Below are 26,550 nucleotides of genomic sequence, written 5' to 3' on the forward strand. Positions count from 1 at the left end.
ATTTCTCTGATACACATGCAATGCCTATAAAAGTCCTTCAGTAAAATTCAATATTGCTGCCTTTTTTGTAGGACTAATGTGCCATCCATTTTGTTTGGCTGGAGAGTAGGCCTATTGATTATTACTCCTGACTGTCCTTCAGGTTGCTTAGGCCAATATATGTAGGTTAATGCAGGGTATAGCCTACTGCACGTTATATACATAAATAATACAGTATAATTTTCATATAAATAAATTGACAATTATGGATAATATTGATTAATCTTTAAAATGATTAATTCTACTACTAATAATAATAATAACAATATTTATTGGTTTAATAACGTTTTTGACATGTACGAGTTCCAACAATAAGTGAGGTAAAACATAAATCACCAATGAGCCATTTGTTAAGTAACATCTCATTCATCTGCAGTGACCAATGGTCTGATGTTCAGACTTCATACTGTGTCTAAATGAGAACAAGTGCCCTCAAATCTCTTCATCCATTAGCAAAGTGTAAGGAATTTCCTTGAAGATAATCCTTCTTCCAGAATCCTGTTCCTTCTTATTTTCTGCCAATCCATACCCATTTTGTGTTCAGGGAAATGTGTTGTGACATACCACAGACAGTAAATTATGCTGATTTACTTTAAAAAAGGACAGGTTTAATGGAATAGATTAGATGTAAAAACACCACCACATACCTTCATTTTAACATAGAGCCCTTCATATACATTTCCCTGTTGCAAATTTAACTTTCACTTGAGTCTGCTTTTAGTTGCAGATGTATAAATATACATCTAAACACTGGAAACTACTAGTTGAAAGCAACATGTCACCCAGACATGATTAAAGGTAAAACGGATTGATTTGACATTTCCTGGTTGACCTAGCAGCAGCTATTGTTGTTGTTTGAGGTTGATCACATTAGTTATGAGAAGTGTGACTTGATATAAAATACCTCAAAAACACAAACAAACAACAACATATGGCATGGGATACCTATATGATTCTTCTACCTAATACTGTAAGCCATGTACCTTTGGTGACTTTTTATTAAGATATCTAATTTCATAAGATGACACCAGTGCTTAACTTTGCCTAATTGGTTGGGATATTGACTTGTCCAGAGTAATTGCAAAACAGGCTCATTATCTATTTCAAATGGAACTCGAATACATCTATCATTGTACATTCGAGTAGCATTAGTACTGTACATCAGTCCCGGTGTTTGGGTGAACATCTCACGGAAGGAATGAGATATGTTTCCTGTAAGGTCCAAGCAAAAGTGGTAATCACATAGAAATCTATGTAGGCAGAGGACACAGCTACGTACAAACAAATATTAAACTACATAATTTAACTTAAAAAGTAATCTGTGATGAACGATGAGGAGTTTTGAACCGACCGCTGATCTCATTGGGAGGACCTATGTCACGCTGAAGTTTGTTGACATTACAGTTAACCAATCACATGTCTGAGATCTACCAAGGCGGAAGTTGCTTTCTGGTCGCAGTGTTGCTACGCTCAGTTTCTTTCTGGAAAGGAGTGAAAGGCAAGCCATTTTATTTCCAAACTAAAGTAATAAATACAAACAATTTCTGCGCCTAATTTCGTTTATGAAAGGTAAAAAGTTCAATCTTATCATTTGTGAGTCCAAAGTGTTTATTGTGACACAAGAAAGTTGTCAGAGCAGCGTAGACGCAGCCGACTTGCTTTGAAGTTAGCGAGCTAGGAAGCTTTTTCTAGCCAGTTGTCTAGCTTAGCTCAACTAGCTAGAACATAAATGTCAACAAGTCGTCTGACTACATTTATGGCTGAATAATGATGAGCTATTATTTTCACATCTCTGTCATGATTGAGTTTGTCACCTCTTAACATAATCATTGTCCAAAGCAACATGCTGAGATTGACAGCTGCTGAGTCATTAGCTACCTAGCTTTTCTGGCTAGCGAGCAGTTAGCTAACTACCTAGCGACCTAGCTAGGCTAGCTATCACCGAAATTTGAATAAGTCATTGAACGAACATTGATATTAACATTATATGTCCGGACCTTGTCAGTTGCTGAATCAATGTAATACTTAGTAAATGACTGACTGACAGATATTCCCAATTACACTATGTTATAGTAAACTAGTAGTGGCGAACTATCCTGCTAGTCTGAGGAAGGTTGCCATCGTAGCTACAGTAGATAGCTTTCCAACCAAGCAGTCGTCTTTTATACAGCATATAGGCTAGTATATAGCTTGATATACGATGTATAAGTGTATGTTGTAACATTTGATGAAAGTATTGATGACAGTAGCAAGCTAATAGCTAAAAAGGGAAAGACACTGTGGCAAGCAGCTAGATGGCTAGTGCTAGTTTGCTACAAAGAAAAGTCTCTTGATTTGTAAAATTATCGGCGTGTTATGTGACTCTTACATTCTCACTTTTAGTCTGCGGTGGCACCCTCGTCTTCCTCAATTAAAACCTTCTACACCGACTGAAAGATCACTCCTCAATGGGAAAAGTCTAATCATGTTCAGTTTTGAGGGAGATTTCAAAACAAGGCCCAAGGTGTCACTTGGGGGTGCGAGTAAAAAGGTATGTAAACCAAATCCACATCCGATTTCCGATAAGTTCGGAGGCCTGACTTGTAGACAACAGTTTGGTTCTAATGTGATATATGAAATGATTGATTTCAACCATTTCCAGACGATAGTTTGCAATGAAGGAAATGGTTTCCTAGCAAGCGTTTAGAACTCACTTGGTTTTCTCTTGAGAGAATCGTCTAATTGTTCTCTAAAATGACATAGGCCTACTTTTAATTGCAGGAGGAAAAAGCATCATTATTGCATCGCACACAAGAGGAACGAAGAAAGAGAGAGGTAAAGCAATGACAGAGACATAATTAGTCTTTAATTATCATCATCATATGTTTACACCAAGCCTACAATCAGCAAATTTTGCTCTGTTTATTTTAGGATGAAAGGAGAAGACTCAAGAATGCAATTATTATTCAGTCGTATATACGTGGGTACCAGGACAGAGAACAGCAAGTATGATATCTGGAGTCCCAGATTTATTGTTCTATATGTATCTGCATTGTTTGCCCTATGAATGTTTCACTGTAACATAGTCTTCTCTCCACACCTTACCTCTCATACATAATCTTAGATTTGACCCCTAACACTTTGTCTTTTAGTATGCCATTCAGAGGGCCAAGTTTGACCTTTGTGTCAGTCAGGCGCAATCAGGGGGTGGGCCACCTGTCCTGGATGCCCCCAGCCTCAGCCTAATGACAAGGCAACTCATATTTTTCTACAGACAGAGTGTGGACTCGCACAGATTGGTGAGAACCATTGCTTGATTTATTTACTATCAACGTTTCCATTGGATGTTGCTGATACTGATGTTCTTTTCTGGTGTGTTTTCATGACACTCTTTCTGGTCATGCAGATCTGGATGTGTCAGAATGTAGTGAAACAAAACAGCCAGTTTGTGAAGCTGCTGGCTGGTCCTGAGAGTCAGACCTGTGTGTTTCAAATCAAGAGGATTCTAGGTTTCTGCTGCAGGTATTGGACATTTAGTGGATTCTTTCAAAACAATGTAATGGAGGCATGGGTGGATAGGATTTGTGTATGTATGAACTTGTGAATGGATGAAGGACCAAAGCAAATGGGCATTAATATGACCTTCTTTCTCTCCCTCTCCTCCACCTAGACTTCTGCAGAACTGCAAGGATGATAGTTGGAATGTCACCGTTCCCATGAGAATGCTGGAGATCTTTTCTTCCGAGAGAACCTATCTGCCTGTCCTCCAAGATGCTAACGCCGTAGCATTGTTAATCGAGCAGATTTTGCACTATATGGTACAGAAAGGTGAGCAGGCTAACGTTCTTACTTTGATTTATTTTACTGTATTGTTTGTATACATTATGCATGACACATTTCAAGTCCCTTTGTCCATTCGTTTGTGTAATGTCTCTCTGTCTTTCTCTCTTTTTCTTTTGCAATCCTCCTCTCACAGGATACTATAGGTCGCTTTATATTCTAGTAAATCACAGGCTCCCTTCTAGTCTGGAGTACAGTGATTCTCCCTCTGTTCCTCTGGCAAGCACACTGTTAGAGCACACGCTGAAGCCTCTGCACTTTACATATTCCTCCTGCACAACAGGCGCAAGGTAAGGCACAAGGGGCACCACTGAACGATCAACTACACAAAAGGTCTCAACTTTGTATTTCATATCTGATGTTCCGTCATAGGTTTGCTAAGACGGATAATATTAGAGAAGTTAGAACAAAGCTTGATCTTGACCAGTTTCAAGAGTAAATGTCAAACCACACATTTCCTAAATGGATATAGTGGTTTGGAAATTCAAAGCATCTTATATAAAACGCACACTTGATGGAAAATTCAAGTGAAAGGTCAGAGCTTGTGGTGCCTGTCTCACTATCCTTAAAGGTTTTACCTTCAAATGGAGAAGACTTGAACTCACAAAGCCTCTCCTTCAGACACATGGTTGAGCATGTGGGAAGGGGCACAGCGAGGATGTCGAGGAGGAATGCCTTTGTCGTGTTCAAATGTCCAGTTAACCGATCACAAAAACTTGACCACTATTTGCTTTTCGTGGCAACGCGGATCCTGTAATTGTTTCACACACAGTTTTACAACAAGCAGTAAATGTGTGGAGCAAAGACCCGCTTACTTGACAAAGTTCAGAATATCAACTATTTACCCTCAATTTGGGACAGTCTTAATGGCAAACAACAAGTGTTTTCTATTCTTTTTGAAGAAAAGCAAGGCGGGAGTGTGAGAAACTTGAGTACGCACTGTGTCTCAACAGCTAATTATCTGTCCACGGCCACCATATGTGTCACTTCATTCGGTCAAAACAAGTGCTGAAAAGAGGGGCTGAATGTTAGAAAAAAACAGTGTTTTGTTGCTTTCCTAGGTGAAAATATATAGTTCTTTACACAGCATTTTTATTCCCAAACTTTAAATCTTTTATGTATTTGGATCAATTGTATTTTACATTGAGCTGGCTTCTTAACATGTTGAACAGACTAAACTGATGATTAGCTGATCTTCACTCTCTGGGAGCTAATAGTTTGTCATCACACTATAGGTTTCCTTACCTCTGTCTCTTTTCCGTTCAACAGGCAGTTTGTGTTTGCCGCCTTCACCGAGGAGTTCATCTCGGCCCCGTTCACTGAGCAGATCTTTCACTTCTTCATCCCGGCGCTGTCAGACCCGCGCCTCTGCTTCCCCTTCGAGGCCTTTCTGGGTTCCCTCCAGGCCACTGTAGTCACCTCTGCTGCCGCCCAGAGCCAGGCCCCCTGGCTCTTCTACTTTGTCCTCTCCGCAGGGGAGACCTGTTTGGGTAAGGCTGTGTGAGTGAGTCAGACAGAGGACAGACAGAACGACAGACAGAAGGACAGACAGACAGAGAGAGGGATAGAGAGGCAGACAGACAGATAAACAAAGAAAGAAATGGAGAGTGTTTGTTTATTTTACAGTGTGAAACATGATGAAAGTGTGATCGTGTGTGTGTGTGTGTGTTGGCAGGCTCCCTGTCAGAGGAGGGCCTCCACCTGTACCTGCGAGCCCTACAGACCCTGCTGCCCCTTCTCCCGGTGTCAGAGAGCACCAGCAGGCCGGAGGTGGGCAGCGACTCAGAGGACGAGGACGACCGCAACCGCAAGCCCTCATCCTCACAGGTAAACCCACGCACGACACTCACTCTGAACGTGACAGAACATGCCACTGTACTTCTGACTCACAGGTCACACTTAACCCCTGTCACAACACGAACAGCCACCTGTTACAATACGTCTTGTCACACGGAACATAGTTTCAATTCTTTCTTTATTTATTTGGTTGTGTTTATGTATTTGTTTTACCTGGCTATACACACCCTCAGCTATAATCCCTCAACCCCCTCCTCCGTCCTCTCTCTCGTCCAGGCGGACAGCAGGATATCGGTCCAGCTAATCACGGAGGAGTGCGTCCACAAGCTGGACACCAAGCAGCAGACCAACGCCCTGCTCAACCTGGTGTGGCGCGACTCGGCCAGCGAGGAGGTGTTCACCATGATGGCCTCCATATGCCACACGCTGATGGTGCAGCACCGCCTCATGGTCCCCAAAGTCAGGTCAGAGCACAGGAGGACCCCCCCAAGCCTCAACCCTCGTTGTTTCAAATGTTTGATATTGTAGCTGAGGGGAGAGGGGAGACGTAGAAGAGATAACCAGTCAGACGTCTTTAGGAGCAGAAGGATTCATGGCGATGTTCCGAGCCCTGTCACAGTTTTACGGTACCTCGGAGATGAGCCTGAGTTTGGAGGAGATAGTAAAGCCGGACCATCTATCTCTTAGGAACCCGGGAAACTGGGTGGGTTTCCTCGATTGACGGAAACTGCAATGTAAATAACCATGGAAGAAGAGCAGTTATGTGTCCTATAGCGTTTACGGCCGGCAGAGGAAGTAGGGATGTCAGGAAAGCTGTCAGTTGTGGACGAGTGCAATTAGCTCAAACCACACTGATTACATTAGGGGCAGGATGTGAAGGATAAGGAGAGAGGGGAAAGGTGCAACCGTGGCTGACCGAGGAGGCTCCTAATTTGGTTTTATGGTACACAACCCCTCCCCCCCCCCCGTTACTAATTCCCAGAGACAATTACCAAACCTACCTGGTGGAAGCGTTGGTGCTGAGAGTGTATTACAGAGAGTTGACGTGAGATATTTTGGGGTATTCCTTGAGTCTGCCATTCAGCCCAGAATAGCCTACCCAATAACTACCAAGATAACCCTTGAGAAGCTTTGGGCCTAATTTGCTTACTAAATCGTTTGATGGAATGGAATCCTCCGGAATTTTCTCCTCCCCTTGGATTTTACGGCTTCCTCAGTCCCGCCGCTTTTACCATAAATCGTCTCCCTCGTCCTCCATCATTATCGGATATCTGTACAAAATAATTAGCTCACTGAGGAAGATTAATTACTGCAGAAGTGGACGGGATAGCTTTACAAGAGGCTAAGGGGAGCAAATTGCATCCCGGGTTCTGATTTACAGGCTCTTCAACAAAAAAAGAAAGCGAAAAGGCCGCCCAGTTGGCCTCGGCTATGACAATCGGCGCAGTGCCTTTAATAAATATGTACAGTATCTCTCCACAACACTCTCACTTTCACCCCCTCTCCTTCTCTCTCTGTCTCCCCCCCCCCCTCCCACACACACACACACACACACAACAGCATGCGTGTGGCTCCCAGTTGGTTTGCTTTTGATTTGTCTGCTAATTGCAATTATTAGCCCCGTCTTTGTCTTGGAGCTTGGTAATAGGGTGTAATGTCCATTTAATTGTTTAGCTGTTGGGTATGTGAGTGTAATTTCACTTTGATGGTGTTCAGCCGAAGTAGCGCCCGGTTGCTAACTTGCGGTCGCTCACCGCAGTAAGCGCTGGTGGGTGCTCTGCCCTTCATTTGTTTTGGAGAGGTTGTGGTGCTTGTGGAGTCTGCCTGAGATAGTGACACGTGGGGGGAGTGGATAAGCAGCCCAACTCTTTCTTTCACCGTCCAAGACTCGGTCTATTTAAAGCATTTATGAAACGTTTGTTTATATACTTCATATACATCATTAATATGGATTTAGTAGCCAAAAAAGAAATCTACATCAACACATTTCATTTTAAACTGCCTTAAACAAGTTTGTTCCTTGCTCCCAAATAATTTGATCAAATGTTAAAAGTGTGCTTTTACATTTTGTGCACGCACGCACACATCTGCAAACACATGTCAAACACACACCACTCCTTCTGACGTTCCGTCCATGGTTATTAGTGCTTCATTCCGTGATTGAAGTGGGACCTTGGTTCCTAGTCAAACCGTAAATCACAGAAAGTCAGCCAGCATTTTAGTGCTTTGTTTCTCCTTTCAATCAAACACCCCACAGCAGCACAGTAAAGGGACTCCTGGAGCACTATGGTGCCTCCCCCCCCCCCCGGCTCCTCCACTCTCTAGGACTGGCAGATGGTGGGGGGTCGGGGGGCTTGGCCGGAAGCCATTTTTCAAGATATGAAAGGGTGCCACTTATTTCAAATTTTTCGGGCCTTTCAAATGTTTTTTAAGGGGCTCATTGGAGGAACATGGGACGTTGGCACAGATTTGTTGGTGTTTGTTCTATCCACTTCACTTCCTGTCACCTGTACAGAATGAAAGGATATAAGGAAGCCGTCCCTTACAGGTGGCAATCCAGTCTGTCTTTAGACAGAGGCTCATTATATGTGTGGCTTTATTTAGCTTTTTAGCTTAATTACGCTGTTAGTATCACCTGTTGTTACCCCCCCCCCCCCCCCCACGTGAAAAAGACGACACATCCTGGGAGCGACACACACATTCACTGTCCCTCTCTTCTCACTCAGTCGCTAACACACACACACACATACACACAAGCAAACACACATTGGAACAAAAGAGCAGCTTTCACACCTTGGTGACATGGCCAGGTTTGGCCACAGGGTCGAGCACCCCCCCCCCCACCCCCCACCCTGCTCTCCCTCTCCCAGTGTTATCATGTCACTCACCCAGGGTGTTGAGGCATGCTGTTACTGCTGGCACTGCGTCCAGTCCCATTGTGTGTGTGTGTGTGTGGGGGGGGGGGGGAGGGGGAGGGGCGGGGGGGGTCACAGCCAGGGCTAGGCCTCTCTCCTCTATTGTCTCCGCCCCATCGCCATTAACTTAAATGGGGCTCCGTCAGGAAGGCAGGGCCCTGTTTATGACCCTGGGGCCCGTCTCCTTGCCAGCAACTAGTTTACTAATGGAAGGTGCCTCTGCCTAAATAAAGCTTAATGGCTCGTTTAATCTTTTTTCCGGAGCGCACAAGGAATAAAGGGGGGGTCGGGGGTGACGAGATGGGGGTGGGGGGGGGGGGGTGAACCCAACAAATACCTGAGGGCCACTCTGGTCAACTGCTCTTATTTATTTTGATCTTTTTTATGTGTCCTGGGTTAACAGTGCAGAGTTTACAGTGTCTGCTTAGAGGGCATGGAGAAAGGAAGCATAACACACATTTATACACAGAGACATCTTTCAATCAGAGCTTGCCTCCACCGTCGGTCGTCCTGAGTGGTGTGAAAGGATTTATGAGCGGCAACCAAGTCAAAAACCCGTCTGTTTCCTGTGTGTCCACCAGGCTGCTGTACAGCTTGGCCTTCAACGCCCGCTTCCTCAGGCACCTCTGGCACCTGATCACATCCATGACCACCAAGATGATCACAGGGTGAGCACTTTGACATTGGCTTTTATTGGGACTGGCTCGAAAGAATGTGCGTGGGCGCAGGCTCAGATTTGGAAACACCCGACACAGGAGTTCCCTTCTGGCTGCTTGGAAACAGGAGAGTGGAGCAAGGACCAGCGATTCTTATGTACCTGTACTTGTTGCAAATAACCTTGAAACTTCACAGGGTTGACGCTTGTTGTGTGTGTGTGTGCACGTGCCCCCGCGCGCTCCTCTTTCGTCCCCCCAGCTCCATGGTCCCTCTCCTGCAGGTGATCTCGCGAGGCTCGCCCATGTCCCTGGAGGACTCCAACCGCATCATCCCCCTCTTCTATCTGTTCAGCTCCCTGTTCAGCCACGCGCTCATCTCGGTGCACGACAGCGAGTTCTTCGGCTACCCCATGGAAGGTAGGCTGCGTGGCTGGCCCCTTCCGGTCACCGCGGAAATCTGAAGCGGACACGACTTGTCTTGGCTCAAAGTGATTTTTGTTGTTTGTTTTTTTTTTGTTTCATCAGATCCGCCTCATTTCCATCCCAAGGGTACAGTATATGCATTAGAAACACAACACGTTCCGTTAATGTAGCAATTGGTACAGACCCCACACAATGTTTTAAAAGCCGTTAATACCACATGTTTCTGTCTAACAAGACAATCAATAGTTTATGTTTTAGGGGCATATATCTTGTTCATAAACTTTTGTCTCTTCTATTGAGGTGAAATAAATCTAGAACTTTCTTGAAAACCAGACTCCTACAACATCCCTTGTGTTAGAAAAATGCACGTTCTATTAAACACAGATAACACAATACAATCCGACATACAACTCCAGGGACTTGTTTTTGTACTTGTCTAATGATGAGGGATTCTGCATCCTGCTGGACAGATGAAACAAACGTCTGCTCTCCTCACAGGACAGAGCCAGTCCTCCATGATGCCCTTCACCCTGTTGGAGCTGGTGACCCTGTCTCGCTGCCTCCGGGACGCCTGCCTGGGCATCATCAAGCTGGCCTACCCGGAGACCAAGACGGAGCACCGCGAGGAGTACATGGCGGCCTTCCGCAGCGTGGGCGTCAAGACCAACACGGCCGTGCAGCAGCGGATCCAGGCTGAGCAGAAACGCTGGGTCCAGCTGTTCAAGGTGAGGCGCGGAGGGAGAGACACACACACACACACAGACAGACAGAGAGAGAGTACACACAGGTTTTTTTTGCAAGTATAATCATAGTAAATATGGATATGCAGGTACTTTCCTATACACAAGCCCAAATGTGCAGATGCATTTACCTAAATTAACCAGCTCACATACTCATTCCCTCACCCACAAAATCACGTAACATTTTTTTCCAGTAATATACTGGCATATCAGCGTTAGGAGATTACTGTTAATCAGTAAGCAGATGTAAGTGACCCTAATCCTGTGCATCTGAGCATGGTGTGATAGTGGGAAGCGAGCACGCATGGATGACCAGGAGGAGAGGAGTTGTTGAGGACATTCACTGTTTATTTACTGAAAGGAAATGAGGCGCTGGATAACATGAGGTTCCCTCTCCTTATCTCTCTCTCTTTCTGTCTCTACCCTTGTCCTCTCTTCTCCTGTCCAATCTATTCTCTTCTCCTCCATCCATCTTCCTCATCCCCCTATTCTCTCTCTCCATCCCTCTTCCTTTCCCAGAAACGGTAATGAAGCGAATTTGCTCTCCAGACCCTTAGTCTTTGACAGGGGGCGCACGCGTGAGCACGGCAGGAATTTTCTTTAAAAAAAAAAAAAAGCTCCAGTCACCCAGTGGGGCGTCACGGTCGTCTCCCGTCAGCTAAAACGACCCATTAAAGAAGTGGAAGGGGAGCGGGGAAAATGCAATTTTCCAAATTGAAGGCAAAGGGGAGGGAGTGGAGGGGGGGTCGGAATTTACAGTCGGTTTAGCGCCGCTGACCCCTCTAACACGCTAATGTTTGGTTCGTGTCATCAGCCCCTCCCCCCACCCGCCACCACCAATCCTTTATCACCTCCATTGTCGAGCTATCTATTTAATTGAAAGAAGTTAATTGAATGAAAATGATCAACTAAGCTTGAATTAATATTGCTAATGGAGCTTTCTTCTTGGCTATGTTTGGAGAGGGATGTCACACCGGAGTTTGGGAAAGGCCCATTAAGGCTTGCACTTAACCCGGATGGGCTGATTAAGGAATGCTTATTCATCCCCCGAGTCAGAGGCTAGGCTCGCCACGGAGCCACCCGCCGCGTCTCATACAGCGTTTTGCACTCGCCGTTATTACGCGCTCGTCAGATTGATCGCGTTCCTATGAAAATGATGTGCTTAAGGGAGAACATTTCCATCCAAACAATCTCGCCCGCTTGTTTCTATGGAAATGTACTCCCTTACTGTGATGTGGGGCGGGATTGCTATTAGCGGTTAGTTACTGGCTGGAAGGACGGGGTATAGAGAGGTTATTGAAAGGTGGATCAGGCTTCAGTTCTCACTTTGGAAGATATGTTTTCAACCATGATATCACCTTGAGGATGAGATTTCTTATCTTCGTGCCAGACACAACAGACACAACAGTACAAACCTGCGAGCCTCACGAATCGTACAAATAAACCCTCCAATCCGGGTCATCATCCCCACAGATGCTTTCTCTCCTTCCACCACTGCCTCGCATCGCCTCGCCCCCACCCCCCCTCCCCTCCGCTGATGTCAGCAATGTCTAGGCTAATTAACGGGGGGAGGGGGGGGGGGGGGGGCTGGACGTCGGCAGGACGAAGGGCCGTCGTTTTTCTTTTATACAGCCTGTAAATGGCCCACTAATGGCCGAACTCTCAAATTGCTTTTTTAAGAGAAGGCAAAGCTGCTTGTCCAATTGCTCTAGCTTATCTGCCTCCTCTCAGTTCTCGGTTCAAACTTGTACCACCGGAGAGTGTGTTACACGACTGTCTTTGTTAATCGGTAGAGTTTCAGTTTTCAGTGTTATTGATAAAGGGCGAATACAGCCGACCTTTTGACGAGATTTCAAAATTCACTTCTTCACACTACCTGGACTAATCACCCAGGAGCACCAAAACTCATCTGTTCCTTGGCATAAACCCCCGTAATACTCTCAGAACTTCTTGTCCTTCATTATCTGCTGCACTCACAGGAGGCACTTTTGGATGAAAGCGTCTGCTGAAGGAGTAAATGTAGATGTAAAACTGGACAGGGCGTGGAGAGATTGATCGGTCTTCATCTGAATGGAGACTGATTAAGATTGTGATGTATTTCACAGGTCATCACTAACTTGGTGAAGATGGTGAAAGCGCGTGACATCAGACGGCCTTTCTGTCCCTCGGGTCACTGGCTGTCAGAGGAGGTCAACATCAGGGCAGACAAGGTGCGGAATGTTGCTACTCTCAGTTTGAACGGTTCAAATCTTCAAAAGAAATGAGTAATGCTTGTAATCTGCTGTTTGATTTTGTGCAATGTCACCAGGAAACATTTTGACTGTTAATTCTTTTTATTATTGTGAAAGTCTCTGTGTATGGACATTGTGTGGGTGTGTGTGGTACAGAAAGTACAGTGACTGACCCCCATGACCCCGCCCCCAGGTCACCCAGCTGTACGTGCCCTCAGCCAGACACATGTGGAGGACACGGAGGATGGGACGCATCGGCCCCCTGCAGTCCACTCTGGACGGTACAGCAGAACCGCGTCCTCGCACCACAGCAGAGCTTAGACGTGCAGAGGGCAAATAGCCAGGCAGGGTCAGGGAGCAGGAGGGAACACGGAGGAGTTAGAATGAATGTCCGCCGCTCGGCCTCTCAAGTCAACGTAGTCCTCCCAGGTTTGTGCGTGAAGGGGAACGGAGAGCTGGGCAGACAGGCTGCCGGAGAGGGGCAGAGGGAACCCTAGGCCGCTCTGTCTGCAACCTCCTGGCGCTCTCACGGAGATAGTGTGAAAACAAACAGAAAACAATGTGTGTATGATCTCTCTAATGCCACTCCTAATGCCCCCCCACCCCCTCTCTTAGCGTACGGGATAAATTCAATTAGTGTGAAAGTAGCGATGAGCTCAGCCACATCTGGTCAGTGTGTAGTGTTTGTTTGCCCCACGTTTCATTTCCTTAAATGGACAGACAACCCCCCCCCCCCCCTCTGTCCCCCAGCCTGGTGATGAATGGAGACCGTATTGACCAACTACAGAAGCTATATTTCTCCCGCAAAGATGGAAACCTGATGGGGGGAAATGTGGATCTAGTGACTAATTGAGCAGAATAATTGAGCTCTAGTTGTGTGTGTGCGTGTCTCCATGTTTGTATTTGAAATGGGGGAGAATTGTGGTTGAACTGCTGTTGTGGCAGTTTTTTGGGGGGGTGGTTTCAGCGGTGTAAAGATTCCGTGTGATACAAAACAAACGCCCTACTAATCGACACCGCTAGGCAGGTGGATGGGCATCTCGGCCGTTGGATTCATTAAAAGTGTGTGTTGGAACGGCAGGATTGAGCTGCGTTTAATGGCTGGGACTGGCAGCATCAGTCCTAGTGACCTAGTGAGCGCTCATGGGGGGGCAGTCAGATGAAGATGCGCTCAGATACAGAGAGGCAGGAAGGGTCACAGGGGGTTCACAACAATTCCAATGACATTGGACTGGCACAGTCTGTTGATGAATCTGTGTCCTGAACAGGTCTTTCATACCAGTCTCTGTGAGAGAGACCCAAGGCTGCTCGGTCTCTGTGAGAGACACTCGTATGGGGCTCTAGTTAGCCCCGTTGAACATTGACCACCTAGTGATGTGTCAGCAAGAAAGACATCCGCCCACAGACACCGTGGCCATGGCAACCAATAGGAAATGTGCATGTGCAGCCCAGAGATGGACAGATGAATAGAGGGGGGGAATTAAGAGTTGAGACCCGGAGCGAAAGATAGATGGATATATACCCTGATAGATGTACGACAGGATAGTGTGAGACAAATGGTTTCATTGATTAGGTGAGGATGGATAGAAGGGTAAAAAAAAAAAAAAAAAAGAACAAATTGCTGGGTGGAGAAATGAGCTGTTAAAAGCATTAAGAGGTAATGTTTTGGTTTGTGCTTCCTGTGTGTAGTTGGGATGGAGCCTCCCCAGCTCTCTGTGTCTGAGGAGAGACACCTGGCCATCCTGACAGAGCTGCCCTTCGTGGTGCCCTTTGAGGAGAGAGTAAAGGTACCTCAACCCCCACCCCAACCTGCACAGACACCTTCACTGTTTACCTATCCAACAGCCAGGGAGGAACGCTCCAAATCAGTGGTCTTCCCCCATGCTCCTCAGGGCCCACTGTCCTGTGTGCTTTACATGTCTCCCTGCTCCAACACATCTGATTCAAATGAATGTGCCGTTATCGAGCTCTGCAGAGGCCTGGTAACGACCAGGGTTGAAGACCACTGATCTAGCTGGAATAGGCAATATTTTCAGAACAGCTACAGATACTACCGCCTCGGACCCCTTTTTTAACGGTTCTTGAGGTCTGTCCATGACGTGGACGTCCATGTTTTTGTCTTCGTCAGATCTTCCAGAGGTTGATCTACGCAGACAAGCGGGACGTGCAGGGCGACGGACCCTTCCTGGACGGCATCAACGTGACCATCCGACGCAACTACATCTACGAAGACGCTTACGACAAACTGTCGCCTGAAAACGGTAACGGGCCCGGCCTGCTATAGGGCAGCCGTTAAATCAAGATATTGAGGTTTAAGGTTCAAGTTCCAGCTCAGAAGAGACGGACGTAAGCTTTCTCCTCAGGTCTGATTATTGAATTTCGGTATAAGGGTAATTGCGATTGGGATTATTATAATGTACTGCATAAAAGCTGGAAATCAATTATTTTAAGTCCCCCCTTTTTTTGTGTTTGAATGTGGGGGTTGACAATATGATTAAAAAGAGTAGTATGAGACCTGACTTGGAGGTCTAAAGGACCTGATCTATATCATTTATGTGTCTTTATAAATTATAGCAGTGCTGATTTATCGCCTCTCATTAATTATTCCGAGACATGACCTGCAGAATATTCAAATCCAACCACATAAAAGAGGTCAAGGCAAATGCCTCCTGTTAAGATGAGGGGGAAATATATGGATGTGTTGATACTCTCCACACCCACCTTTCAGTCACACGAGATGAGATTGAGTCATAACATGAGTGTATATCACCATAATAACCAGGCAGCCTAAATGTATACATTTTAATCCGTCAGAATAAGTATTGTATTACCAAAAGACTTGTCAATTTACAGGTCAACATCCTAGAACATCTTTAGTTGACTGGTTCTCCCTCCCTCCAATCTGTCTCCCTCAGAACCGGACCTGAAGAAGCGGATCCGAGTGCACCTGCTCAACGCCCACGGCCTGGACGAGGCGGGCATCGACGGTGGCGGCATCTTCAGGGAGTTCCTCAACGAGCTGCTCAAGTCGGGCTTCAACCCCAACCAGGGCTTCTTCAAGACAACCAACGACAGCCTGCTCTACCCCAGCCCCACCGCCCAGATGCTGGTGGGAGACTCCTTCGCTAGGCACTACTACTTCCTGGGCAGGATCCTGGGAAAGGTAAGGACCCCCAGACTCAGAACGGGTCATCTCGCCTCTACAGCTGTCCGCCTGCCACCAGACCAGTGAACAACTTAGGAACATGTCCACGCTTTGAGCTGGTGTTTATGTCACGGAGTAGAGGAAAGGGTTTTTGAGTTATGACCGTCTGCCATTGATTCATTAACTCAAGGTGGATTTGAGGTCAGTTGTCGACCTCGATGCAGATCAATGTGTCTTACCCAATACTGGTGTAGTTATGCGTAGTTGCAGTAATGCACGGTGCAGTCAATGTCAAGGCGACTCAGCCAGACAGCGTTGGAGTAGAACAGGGAATACACGACCCTCGAACCCTCGTCAGCTGCAAACCTAGCAAATAGAACCCTGCAGATAACTCAAATCTAGTGATAGAAAGCCACCATATGCTATGGGGTTGTCAACCCCAACCTTTCTTGTTCAGTCGCCAGGGTCTCCTGACCCCTGGTGGTCTCAATGTGACAGAGGCCTGTTGTTACCCTGGTGACCCGAACCTCCGCAGGTCATCGGGGATTGGTCCGAGGTCAACACCAGTGTGTCAGCTTAGTGGTTGTCAGTGAATACCTGACTGTAGTAGTACAAATCAATACTGGATCAATGAGTCTGGGATCGAGTCAAGGGACTGAGGAAGCTGTCTGGAACAGAGACTAGAATATCTACTTGTTCCCAGTCAAGGTGCTATTTCTCTCTGAGGGAACCATTTCATAGGCCTACAGATATTAACGTTGCTCAATTTCCAACTGTCGGTTGGTGTCCTTTTACAAAACGCAAGTAATGGGAGGCATTGTGCGTTGTCCAAGAAAATGACCACAATCCACTTATTCAAAAGCAAGTCACTATTGGCTAAGACTTTGAACCCAGAGCTTGTTTGAGACACGGTTTAAGTTAATTAGCAGCCATATGTCATTTGTTGATGACATTTGTTTTCCTACTCTTCTCCCGCTACCTTCATTGACGTCTCTATTTATTAGAGCCTAATGTTTTTAAATCTCCCTTAATGCATGCGGGGCGATTGTTTATTGAGATGCCGCTATTTCCTGTTTGGGTCATCCGAACCCGGAGAAGAATTACCTCATGACAAGCGGTCGCCTCTCAATTAGGCCTTCCATTAGGGCGATGATTCCCTGCCTCTGTTTGTGTAGCCATCGCATTTGGCCAGCATCTAAATCAGCCCCCCCCCCCTGCCCCCCCCTCCTCAGGACAGGACATAAATAAGCGGTCAAAGCATGTGGTAATAGCATTTTGATCTGTTTTACAGTCAGGAGCATCTAAGTCTCCCTCTCTCTCTCTCGCTCTCTCTCTCATCTCCTCCTCCAAGATGGTCAGCTCCCTCTCCACTTAGCCGGGAGCATAATTCCCTCCCTCCTCTTCCTCAACCACTCCTGCGTTCATCCTGCTGTGAGAAATGGCCAGTCAGCGGCTGACATACACCCCCCTCCACCATCAGATACAAGCCCTGCCCAGCACCCTCCCACAACTAATGGGTTAGGCAATTAAGGTGTGGGTGGGGGGTGAAATTAATTTGAATTTGACTTTCAATTAACCCTACCTTTAGTTCCTCTTTCTCCATAAATACGAGCGCGTGAGTGGCCATTTGAGGGGCGTATTGATATTTGTTTAGTGGCCGTTATTGGCAGCTACACTGGATCGAGGGACCGCTTATAGATTAGGATTGCATCACTGGATGCTGCCGTGACGACGGACGGTACACACGCGGAGCCTTATGGGACACTGGAGATTAATATAGTTAATTAATGTTGAAGGCTGTACCATTGTTGAGGAGTGATGTATGGCAGGCGGGAGTGGCTTGTCTGGAGGGGGGAGGGGACGGGAGGGGGGACTCACCCAAATGGGATTGGACAGAACTGGAGGCCTGGCCATCTCTCTTCCTCACCTGTCCACCTTAACTGACACGTCAAAGTAATGAAGCCACAAACAGGAACACGGGGAAACGCTCTGTTTGTGCTGCGCTTCCCAGATCCCCGATTTGTTTCATAGGAAACAAGCTTATTGAGAAGTTAAACAAGGTTTCTCAATCCAGAAGATACAGAATTGATTGAGACACCTTAGGAAAATATATAAATCACCTGACTTGGTGAAGTTTTGGTGCCTGTCATGGACATAGCATAGGTGGTACTGTATTATAGGTGTCTCGGAATGCGAGTTTGTGTTTGTTGTTGTGTACTGAACCGAATCCCCCGACCTCCACAGTGCCTTTGCTCAGTGATCGATCCCCGACTAAGAGTTCCTCATAGAGGTGTATTCACTGCGGGGTTAAAGCCCTGATTGATAGTGATGCGTTTGAAAGGCATTATATTTTTATTGATTCTTAATGTTGTAAATTAAGGAATTTATTTGGCGGCTAACACAAGGCACCTGGGATGTTGTGGGGCGTTTATTCTCCTGATGGCGTCGCGATCTGCTTTAATTGCGTTGCCACTGCACTCACTTATATTAAAAGGCCCCTGGCCATGATAATTAATTATTCTCAGCCCCAGTCATTTTGGCACAATTTCTGGCAATAAACACCCATAAATAAAATGCCATTGAAAGAAAAAACACGCCACAGGTTTTTTCCATAATACTTATTGCTGCCTCTTCCCGGCAGTCTGCGTTATTGATAGGTTTCAGGGGGGCATTCGGCGCATATGGTCTGAAACTAGCGACCATCGCTCGCGGGAACCGCTAAGTGGATTATTTTGCATAAAAAATAGACCGTGTTTGAAAGTTGCGCAATTAACCTGTGTTTAGAAAATAGCCTTTGATTTATGCTCCCGTTGCGTGTGTGTTTAAGATGCATGCATTATGGAAATCCCCTAGATTTATAATCCATTTAGCTGATGCGGTCAGGGTTTTTAGCGCAATCATTTATAAAGGACCTGTATATTTTAATGTCTCCAGCAGCCTCTTTTTCGGACTGTTCTAGAACATTAGCTTTGAGTTTTATGAGTCACCTGCAGCGGCTGCCGTTCTTAATGGCGTTTAAGGTCAAGGTGAGGATCCGCATTTATAAAGTTTGAGGTGGGGGAATCGGAGGCTTGTGTGTTTTAGATAGATCTAGGTGTTGTGCTCCTCTGAAGGGAGACTGATTTAGGATCTCTGTGCCTTTATTCTTTAATACAGGGCGCTCAAGGGAAGTGTTTTAATCTTGCTTAATGTGCCACCTAACGGTTTTTAATTGAAACTTCTGAACCAGCAATTCTATGGGAAAGACTCGTCGGCAGCGATTGTCCACAGTGCTATTGTAATAATGTATTCACTGTTGTGTAGTTGATGTTTCCAGCAGTCTTATCAGGATGTTCTTTGTGAATACAGCAGAATACTGCTTTTGTGCTCACAGTTTTCCCACATAATTGGCCTACAACAAAATATGACTGGATGACAAACACAGTTTGGCAGGTTGATAAGGCAGGTAACCAAACTTAGTTCAACCCTTGGTAATGAGGCATATGTCATGTTCTTAGGCGTTCTCTCCTGTGCAGTATTAGCAGCCTCAGCCCCCCTCCAGACCCCTGGTTATTCACACGTGGTGGTCGTGTCACTAGGCCTCTCCTGGAGAGTCAGGGGTTCACCTGTGTGCTCCTTCCTCCAGGCGCTGTACGAGAACATGCTGGTGGAGCTGCCCTTCGCCAGCTTCTTCCTGTCCAAGCTGCTGGGGACCAGCGCCGACGTGGACATCCACCACCTGGCCTCGCTGGACCCCGAGATGTACCGCAACCTGCTCTTCCTCAAGAGCTACGAGGACGATGTGGAGGACCTGGGCCTCAACTTCACCGTGGTCAACAACGACCTCGGGGAAGCTCAGGTGATAGGGAGCGAGGAGCTGGGGGGGTGGACTGTGACTGTGTGTGTGTGTGTGTGGAGATATGGGAATGGATATGGGTGAGTGGCGGAGGGATGGATACATTTGCGTGTTTGTGTCGCGCCTGGGCGTCTGTGTGTGCACCATTTCACTGCATACTTCTGCGTATTTCGCAATTGACTGTCTCTTTGTTTCCTGTCCTCTATGTCAGTGACCCCCCCCCCCCCACACATACTCACTCTCTCTTTCTCTCACCCTGTCTACTTTTCCTTGGCCTCATTCTCTCTACTTTTGTGTCTACCTGTGTCCACCTCTGTGTTCTTTCTGTCCCGTTAATAATTCATTTCCCTCGTGTCTCCAGCGTTTGGTGCTGAGAGAGATAAAGCACGTCTCGTCTCCTGGCCCACGCTCTTCCCTGGTTCTGGAGAACAGAGCTGCTCTGTTGACCGTTCAGGCGAGCCGGCCTCCGGCAATTATCTCCACACACGCCTGAGAGGCGCACCTTTCTGCCGCTGAGCACGTCCACATTAGCCCCCCGACAGAGGCCCTGCAGACAAAATAAGGAGTCTGGTCCCCCCCCTCCCCCTCCCGCCCCCCCACTCTGAGTCAATCCCCCTTGGGCTAAATGCTCTCCCTTGCGGCCCCTGTTTACCCACAGCCTCGCTCCTCCTAGTTAGCTTCTCTCCAAACAGAGCTGAACAGTGGCCGCTACAATGCAGCCCCACACGCAGGCAACGGTGACAAACAGGCCCACGGCAAACACCGATAGCGCGACAATTTGTGAAAGATTAGGCACACAACTCTGGGGAGCAGTCTGTCCCACATATGGCCTGTGGGAGATAGCCTACGCAAGCGAGATAAGGAGCGTAATTCTCAGACATTACCACACGATAAAAAATAATAAATGATTGCTTGATAAGTGGAGCGCCGCACATTGAGGGTGTGTCTGGAATAAAGAATGGAAATATACTGGAACACAAACAGTTCGCAGTAGTAGTTTTTGTATGGATAAAGCATTTCAATGTACTCTCATTTAATTATTGTTCCGACGAGCTGACACAAACATCCAAAATGTTTGAGGGGAATTGGGTTTTGCTGGTGCATTAACCCCTCCATCCTGGAACAATCCAAACCATTCAGACTGAACACAACCGGCCCGGTACAGAATGCTCTAACACTGATGAAACTGCCGAGTTGAAGGACTCTGTGCCAAATTGTAATGGACCTGCAGCTGTTCTCAGGTCACACCAGCACCAGGGCTGGTCCTGATCCCTTCCTGGCTGAGGCCGGTTTTCCATCCTCAGAGTCTGATTTCAAACTTGCTCTCACACTTCCAACACGTCAATAGAGGGTCGATTCGAGATATGGGTCCCCTAACTAACTAAAGTAACATAAAGTCATCTACTGTTCCACTTAGCATTTAGCATTAACTCACACTTCTCACATATGAGGTTTGACTGTGGTTAGACGCGTCGGGATGAAAAGCAATTGACTAAGTAGGGAGCGAGTGGCTTCAGGGCAGGGTGACATATGCTAGCCGTCTCGCCTGGTTGCTCTCTGTGCCCCGCCTGGTCGCTGAACCTGTGTGTGTGTGTGTGTGTGTGTGTGCCTTTCTTCCAGGTGGTGGAGCTGAAGCCGGGGGGGAAGGACATCCCGGTGTCCACAGCCAACAGGATAGCTTACATCCATCTGGTGGCCGACTACCGCCTCAACAAACAGATCCGGCCTCACTGCATGGCCTTCCGTCAGGGCCTCGCCAATGTGGTCAACCTGGAGTGGCTGCGCATGTTCGACCAGCAGGAGATCCAGGTGTGTGACTTGGGTTTTTGGGTGTGTATGTGCGCGCACCACGTTTGCCGGCATGTGTGACCAGCAGGAGATTAAGATGTGGGTGGGGTGTGTGTGAGTATTCCAGCCATTGTGTGCATTCATTTGTTTTGTTGTGGGCTGTGTGTAAACACAACTATCACTGTAATATTTATTACTAAGCAATCTTTTCTGTTTTGTTTTATTACAGGTGCTGATATCTGGAGCTCGTGTGCCAATATGCCTTGATGACCTGAAGAAGTTCACCAACTACTCAGGTATGAGAGCACTTGAAATCTTAAAGCTGCAGTTTGTTGTCTGGTTACCTCCATGGAACTGGCATCAGAGGCCTAGCTTTTGAGGTCTTCTGTTAAAAATTAAAAACTAGCATTCGGCATGAGTCTTCAACAAAGTCATTCGATCTGTGTTGATATTGTCATAACTCTATGGTAGTCTGTGTGGTGATTGTAGCCTTAATAGATGTTGGGGCCTCTGTGACGTTCCAGGCGGCTACACTGCCACTCACCCAGTCATCCAGACCTTCTGGGAGGTGGTGGAGAGCTTCACAGACGAGGAGAAACGCAAGCTGCTCAAGTTTGTCACCAGTTGCTCCAGGCCTCCGCTACTGGGTTTCAAGGTGAGTGAAAGTTGAGGAAGTTCAACTTTGCTATTTTCCCATGTCTCTGTCTCTCTCTCTCTCTCTTCTGTCTTCCCCTGCCCACATCTTCGTCTGGTTTCCCCTGGCAGCAGGTGTCGTGGAACGTTCTATCATGCTCCATTCACTCCGGACCAGAAGGGCGAGCAAGAACAGGGAGGGGGGGGTGGGGGGGTATGGTGTATCTAATGGACTTGTCGTGAAAAATACCCGGGTTTAGACGGCGCTCTCAAATGATCATTTTCAAATGACCCAGCTTAGCCCTAGCTTTCTCCATGTGCTGTGTGCACTGCGCTGTCCGGACCTGATCTGGGCCGGCCTGCCCAGGGCTGGAGCTCCCGCCGCGTCACAGTCAACTCCTCAACTCCTGCCCTCCAAGTGAACCCAACAAGGGAAAAGAACAAAGTTTGACTTTATCAAGCTGCTGCACTGATTATTGTTGCAGAGATAAGCTTCTGTATATGGGCTTCTATATATGGGCAGGTCAAATTGCCACCCCTCCGGTAAAGAGCAGCTACACTTGATTTAAAGGGACACTTAAATGGAAATTAGATATAAAAACAAGACTAAAACTCATTAGGTATTTAACTCACCTTAATTAGGGTACTTACTAAGGGTAACCAGAAGCCATAATGATCATAGTTTTTCCTACTCTTTATTGCCCTCATTAGTCAAATAAATAAAACCTAAGTAGAGAGCGTACAGAACTGTCTTAAAAAGCTCCTCGATCTGTGGTGTGGGAGACTTTCCCCCTCTTTAATGAATTTGACTTTGAGGAGTGTGTTGGACGTTCTTGGGCACGCCTCCGACTGCAGCGAGGAGTCTGCTGGGGGGTGGGCGGCGGCCGCTGGAATCTGTCAGGGTAGGCGGCCTTTGACCCGGCCCTTGGCTCGCGCCAGCTCAGCCTTAATTAGCTGCCGTTAAACGGCCCAGGATTCATTAGAGGAGAAATAGCTCTGTCAGGAGAAACCATTTAAAAAAGATGATGGAAAACCCCAACCTTTTTTTTTATACTCCCAAATCATCGCTCTCGTAATGACACTTTCTCAATAAGCAACGATAGTTTAATACGGTAATTGTCAGAGAAATTGGGTCGTTACGGCAGAGCCCCCCCGCAAGCCATTTAATCGGGGCAAGTACAGTGGCTCCCCCCCATACACCTCCCCCCACACAGAGACACACACACATGCACACACTCCCATCTAGAAATATCTGGATGAAATCACGGGAATGGGGCTACCAAGTGACCAGGTCAATATCCCCCCCCATCCCTGGGTTGTGATTGAAGCGGTCAGTGTCAGCCTGGAGATGAGGTGGGCCCATTCACCAGGCTGCTCCATTTAAAAACCGCCTGATAGACAACATGACATTAACATTCACTCAGGATCCCCGAGGCTGGGGTGGGGGGAGGGGGGGGGTCACCCCCATATCCTTCAAACATGCCGTTTCATCCGCAGGTTGATTCCCCCGCGTGGTATTAGCTTAGCGCTTAATGTCAGACTTTTCCTATTCATCCCCTTCCGTGTCTCGACATCCCCGTCTGATTACAATTGGCTGGGATATTATTAGGATTGTTGGTGACATCAGCCGATGCAAGGCCCATCTGTGGCTGTGTTTAAATACCCTTGCGTGACCTTCATCTTTGTCGTCAATATTTTTCTCATAGTTTTCTCATTGTTCATTTTCTCATTGCTAGCCCTCTGGGTAACCTGCCCCCATGACCTTTGGATGTCTGTGCCCACGTGTGTAGGAGCTGTACCCGGCCTTCTGCATCCACAACGGGGGCAACGACCTGGAGCGCCTGCCTACCGCCAGCACCTGCATGAACCTGCTCAAACTGCCCGAGTTCTGCGACCAACACCTGATGAGGAACAAGCTTCTTTACGCCATCGAGTCCTCGGCGGGCTTCGAACTCAGTTGAGGGGGAGGGGGGGGGGGGGGGGTTTGGCGGGGACGTCCGTCTCTGTCCCCACAACCACAGACTCATGAGATGAAGTGGAACACAGACAGACAGACTGCCTGCCTGACTCGCGAGAGAGAGACAGAGAGAGAGAGCGAAAGAGAGAAAGAGAGAGAGAGCGAGAGAGAGATGGTATGGGATTCACCGATGCACTGATGCATGTACGATGCGCCCCGTTTTCCTAGACACTGGGAGAGAGGGGTGACGATCACACAGAGACTGAGAAAGATAGTTAAGAATAAAGGTGGGGGGGAAATGTTTTTATTCATAAGGTTTTTAACGTGTATCCAGAACCAACAAAACTCAGACGTCGATCAAACGTCTCATGAACCTAGAAGGTTTTTCTTTTTTCTTTTTTTGTAAGTCTGAAAGAAAAAAATATCTTGTGTTGCAGTTGATCACTGCAATACAGTTTACCCTCTAGAGTAGCATTTTTTTTGTAATAAACCCTTCAATAGCAACAACAGTCTATTCACCAAAGATGAGCGGTGATCGAAGGAGAGGAAGAGGGGGAGTAAGTGGCAATAAGAGGGTAGAGGGGGGTGGTAAGGAGACATCAGACTGTAGCACTCTAGAAACCTCTATCCATCCTTGTACCCTGTCCTAAGGCTCCTTTCTAGTATGCACTCGTCCAATCGCCTACACTGATATCAAGAGGAAATGTATGGTTATACTAATGCTATGCTTTTTTTTTATAAATTGGGGGAGGGGGAGACTTGATTGTGAACGAGTGCATGCCACAGAGGAGGATTGAGACTGTCAGAGAATTGTGTCTCAATGGCTCCAGAAAGGTTGGCTTGTTGAATAGTACCATGTATTTTCAGGTAGAAATCATCAAAACTCACTATTTTCCCCCCCTGTGATTTTCTGTAATGATTATTAACTTGTAATAATTGTCAAGTCTGATAACCACAGCAGAAACATGTAAAGGCTTATGGATGTCTACATGTGTGGGTTGCTCAAGGCAAAGGCTGGTTGCGTTTTGGATTGTACTATCTATTAGATGATTATGGCATTGTGAATATGTATATGTTTACACCTACTCTTTTATGATTCATCTATTCAGTATTTGTACAGGTTGCTTTTTTCCTCTGTTCTTTGATCCTGTTCTTGGAGTGAAGGCCCTGTGTTAATACACACTAGCTGAAGTGAACCATCTCCAGTTACACACACCCTGCTGTGGAAGACCTATGGTGCAGCAACTGCTTATAACTGTAGCCTACCAACTGAGTGATACAAAAAAACACTGTCTGAATATCATTAAATCCTCCTTTTTTTGCATTTAGATTATCTGTGTGTCATTTTTGGCTGTCAGTAATTAACAGTAAGGACCTGGGCCTGAGATACAGCCCTGTAAGGATGGAGTTTTTATGGCCTCTGACATATAATTAAAGAAACATCCAGTGAAGATACGCAGAGCAGAGCTATCCTGTCCGGAGATGCATTAAGATTGTGTGCGACATAAATCTGCCTCAACTCAAATGCAGTTAGGTTCCTTGGACTTTTTCCATCCCCTCCACCCCTCCTTCTGTGGGCTAACCAAGAAATAATGGCCCTTATCTTCTCCCACTCCCCCCAAAATCTAATTTCATACATCCTACATGCCAGGAGAACTTGGTGATGATTGGCTCTTAAAAAATGTGACTTTTTGCACTGAAATGAGAGATTCATCACAATTCCAGCTAGATTTATTTAGGTCCATTACACTGTGATGAATTATAACTGGCAACATTAATAGCATGCGCTTATAAATCATTTGATGTATGATATATTTTGTATTTCTTGAATATCTTTTTAAGAGGATCACTGGACTTTAAAAAAAATCTTGTTTTATGTTAGTCAAACATGCTGAAACGGTCTTATTGTTGGCAGAATTGTTGTTTGGTTTCTTAAAAATGTAAGCTTTTTCCTAAGAGAATCTTTAATCTGGTTGTGACCAAATTGGTATCAACTGTATCAGTGATCTATTATAAATGTGTGCTGTCAACAGTCACAGACAACATTTGTAGAATTTGGGTCTGGAGTATAAAAAGCAACCAAATAAAAATTGGGCTGCTACTTAGCATTTCATAGGCTATAGTTTAAAGAACAGTGACATTTTAATACAAGTTTGGCATCAACACACACATTCTTTGTAATCTTTTGGAATAATTGTCAGCAGATAATTTTAACTGAATCTGGTGGACCTCATCTCCACGCTGTCTTCAACAGACTTCTATATAAAATAGTTTATGGGGTCACCGAAAAGGAAGTGCTCAGATTCAATATGGTGACACTTAGCCAGACTTGTGTCCCATACCACACAAATACACGTTCTAATAGCATTGATAACCACCTGCTCACAAATTATGACTGGTAAACATTTCATTCGATATTTTTTTTTTTTTCTATTATACAACACCGCCACCGTGTGGTCAATAAGAGTCGTCTTAGGAGGGAAAAGTGAAAATGGTTTTCTTCGGGCAGACTGTTGTAGCATAAACGACTTGATAACATTTAGCAATTAGATTGGTCATTAATTTCCTCATA

At 46.3% G+C, this 26,550-nt stretch overlaps 1 protein-coding gene across 3 annotated transcripts; it reads left to right on the forward strand.

The window, feature by feature from the left end:
• Positions 1 to 1,502: 1,502 nt before the first annotated feature.
• On the forward strand, positions 1,503 to 25,308 carry ube3c (ubiquitin protein ligase E3C). Of its 3 annotated transcripts, none has more exons than XM_067251359.1 (25): positions 1,503 to 1,537; positions 2,422 to 2,569; positions 2,800 to 2,853; positions 2,950 to 3,024; positions 3,171 to 3,317; positions 3,425 to 3,540; positions 3,689 to 3,846; positions 3,995 to 4,148; positions 5,128 to 5,348; positions 5,534 to 5,685; positions 5,932 to 6,119; positions 9,152 to 9,238; positions 9,486 to 9,643; positions 9,752 to 9,775; positions 10,148 to 10,374; positions 12,495 to 12,599; positions 12,814 to 12,901; positions 14,310 to 14,407; positions 14,749 to 14,881; positions 15,536 to 15,783; positions 19,391 to 19,603; positions 21,221 to 21,409; positions 21,618 to 21,684; positions 21,913 to 22,043; positions 23,812 to 25,308. In XM_067251359.1, the coding sequence occupies exons 2-25, from the start codon at positions 2,504 to 2,506 to the stop codon at positions 23,980 to 23,982; spliced, it is 3,270 nt and encodes a 1,089-aa protein (XP_067107460.1). In that variant the 5' UTR covers positions 1,503 to 1,537; positions 2,422 to 2,503; the 3' UTR covers positions 23,983 to 25,308. The 3 variants fall into 3 exon arrangements, with proteins under 3 accessions (XP_067107460.1, XP_067107459.1, XP_067107462.1); XM_067251358.1 differs by having other exon boundaries at positions 1,507 to 1,608; XM_067251361.1 differs by lacking the exon at positions 9,752 to 9,775 and having other exon boundaries at positions 1,507 to 1,608.
• The last annotated feature ends 1,242 nt before the right edge of the window (positions 25,309 to 26,550 follow it).

Source organism: Osmerus mordax, chromosome 15 (genome assembly GCF_038355195.1).
Source record: "Osmerus mordax isolate fOsmMor3 chromosome 15, fOsmMor3.pri, whole genome shotgun sequence".
Taxonomy (NCBI): Eukaryota; Metazoa; Chordata; class Actinopteri; order Osmeriformes; family Osmeridae; genus Osmerus; species Osmerus mordax.

What these genes read in the sequence shown, in the direction of transcription:
- ube3c (XM_067251359.1), top strand. Translation starts at nt 2,504, where the DNA reads ATGTTCAGTTTTGAGGGAGATTTCAAAACAAGGCCCAAGGTGTCACTT. An exon ending in TTGGGGGTGCGAGTAAAAAG is followed by an intron (nt 2,570 to 2,799) that starts GTATGTAAACCA and finishes TTTTAATTGCAG; the next exon opens with GAGGAAAAAGCATCATTATT. An exon ending in GTGTGGACTCGCACAGATTG is followed by an intron (nt 3,318 to 3,424) that starts GTGAGAACCATT and finishes CTGGTCATGCAG; the next exon opens with ATCTGGATGTGTCAGAATGT.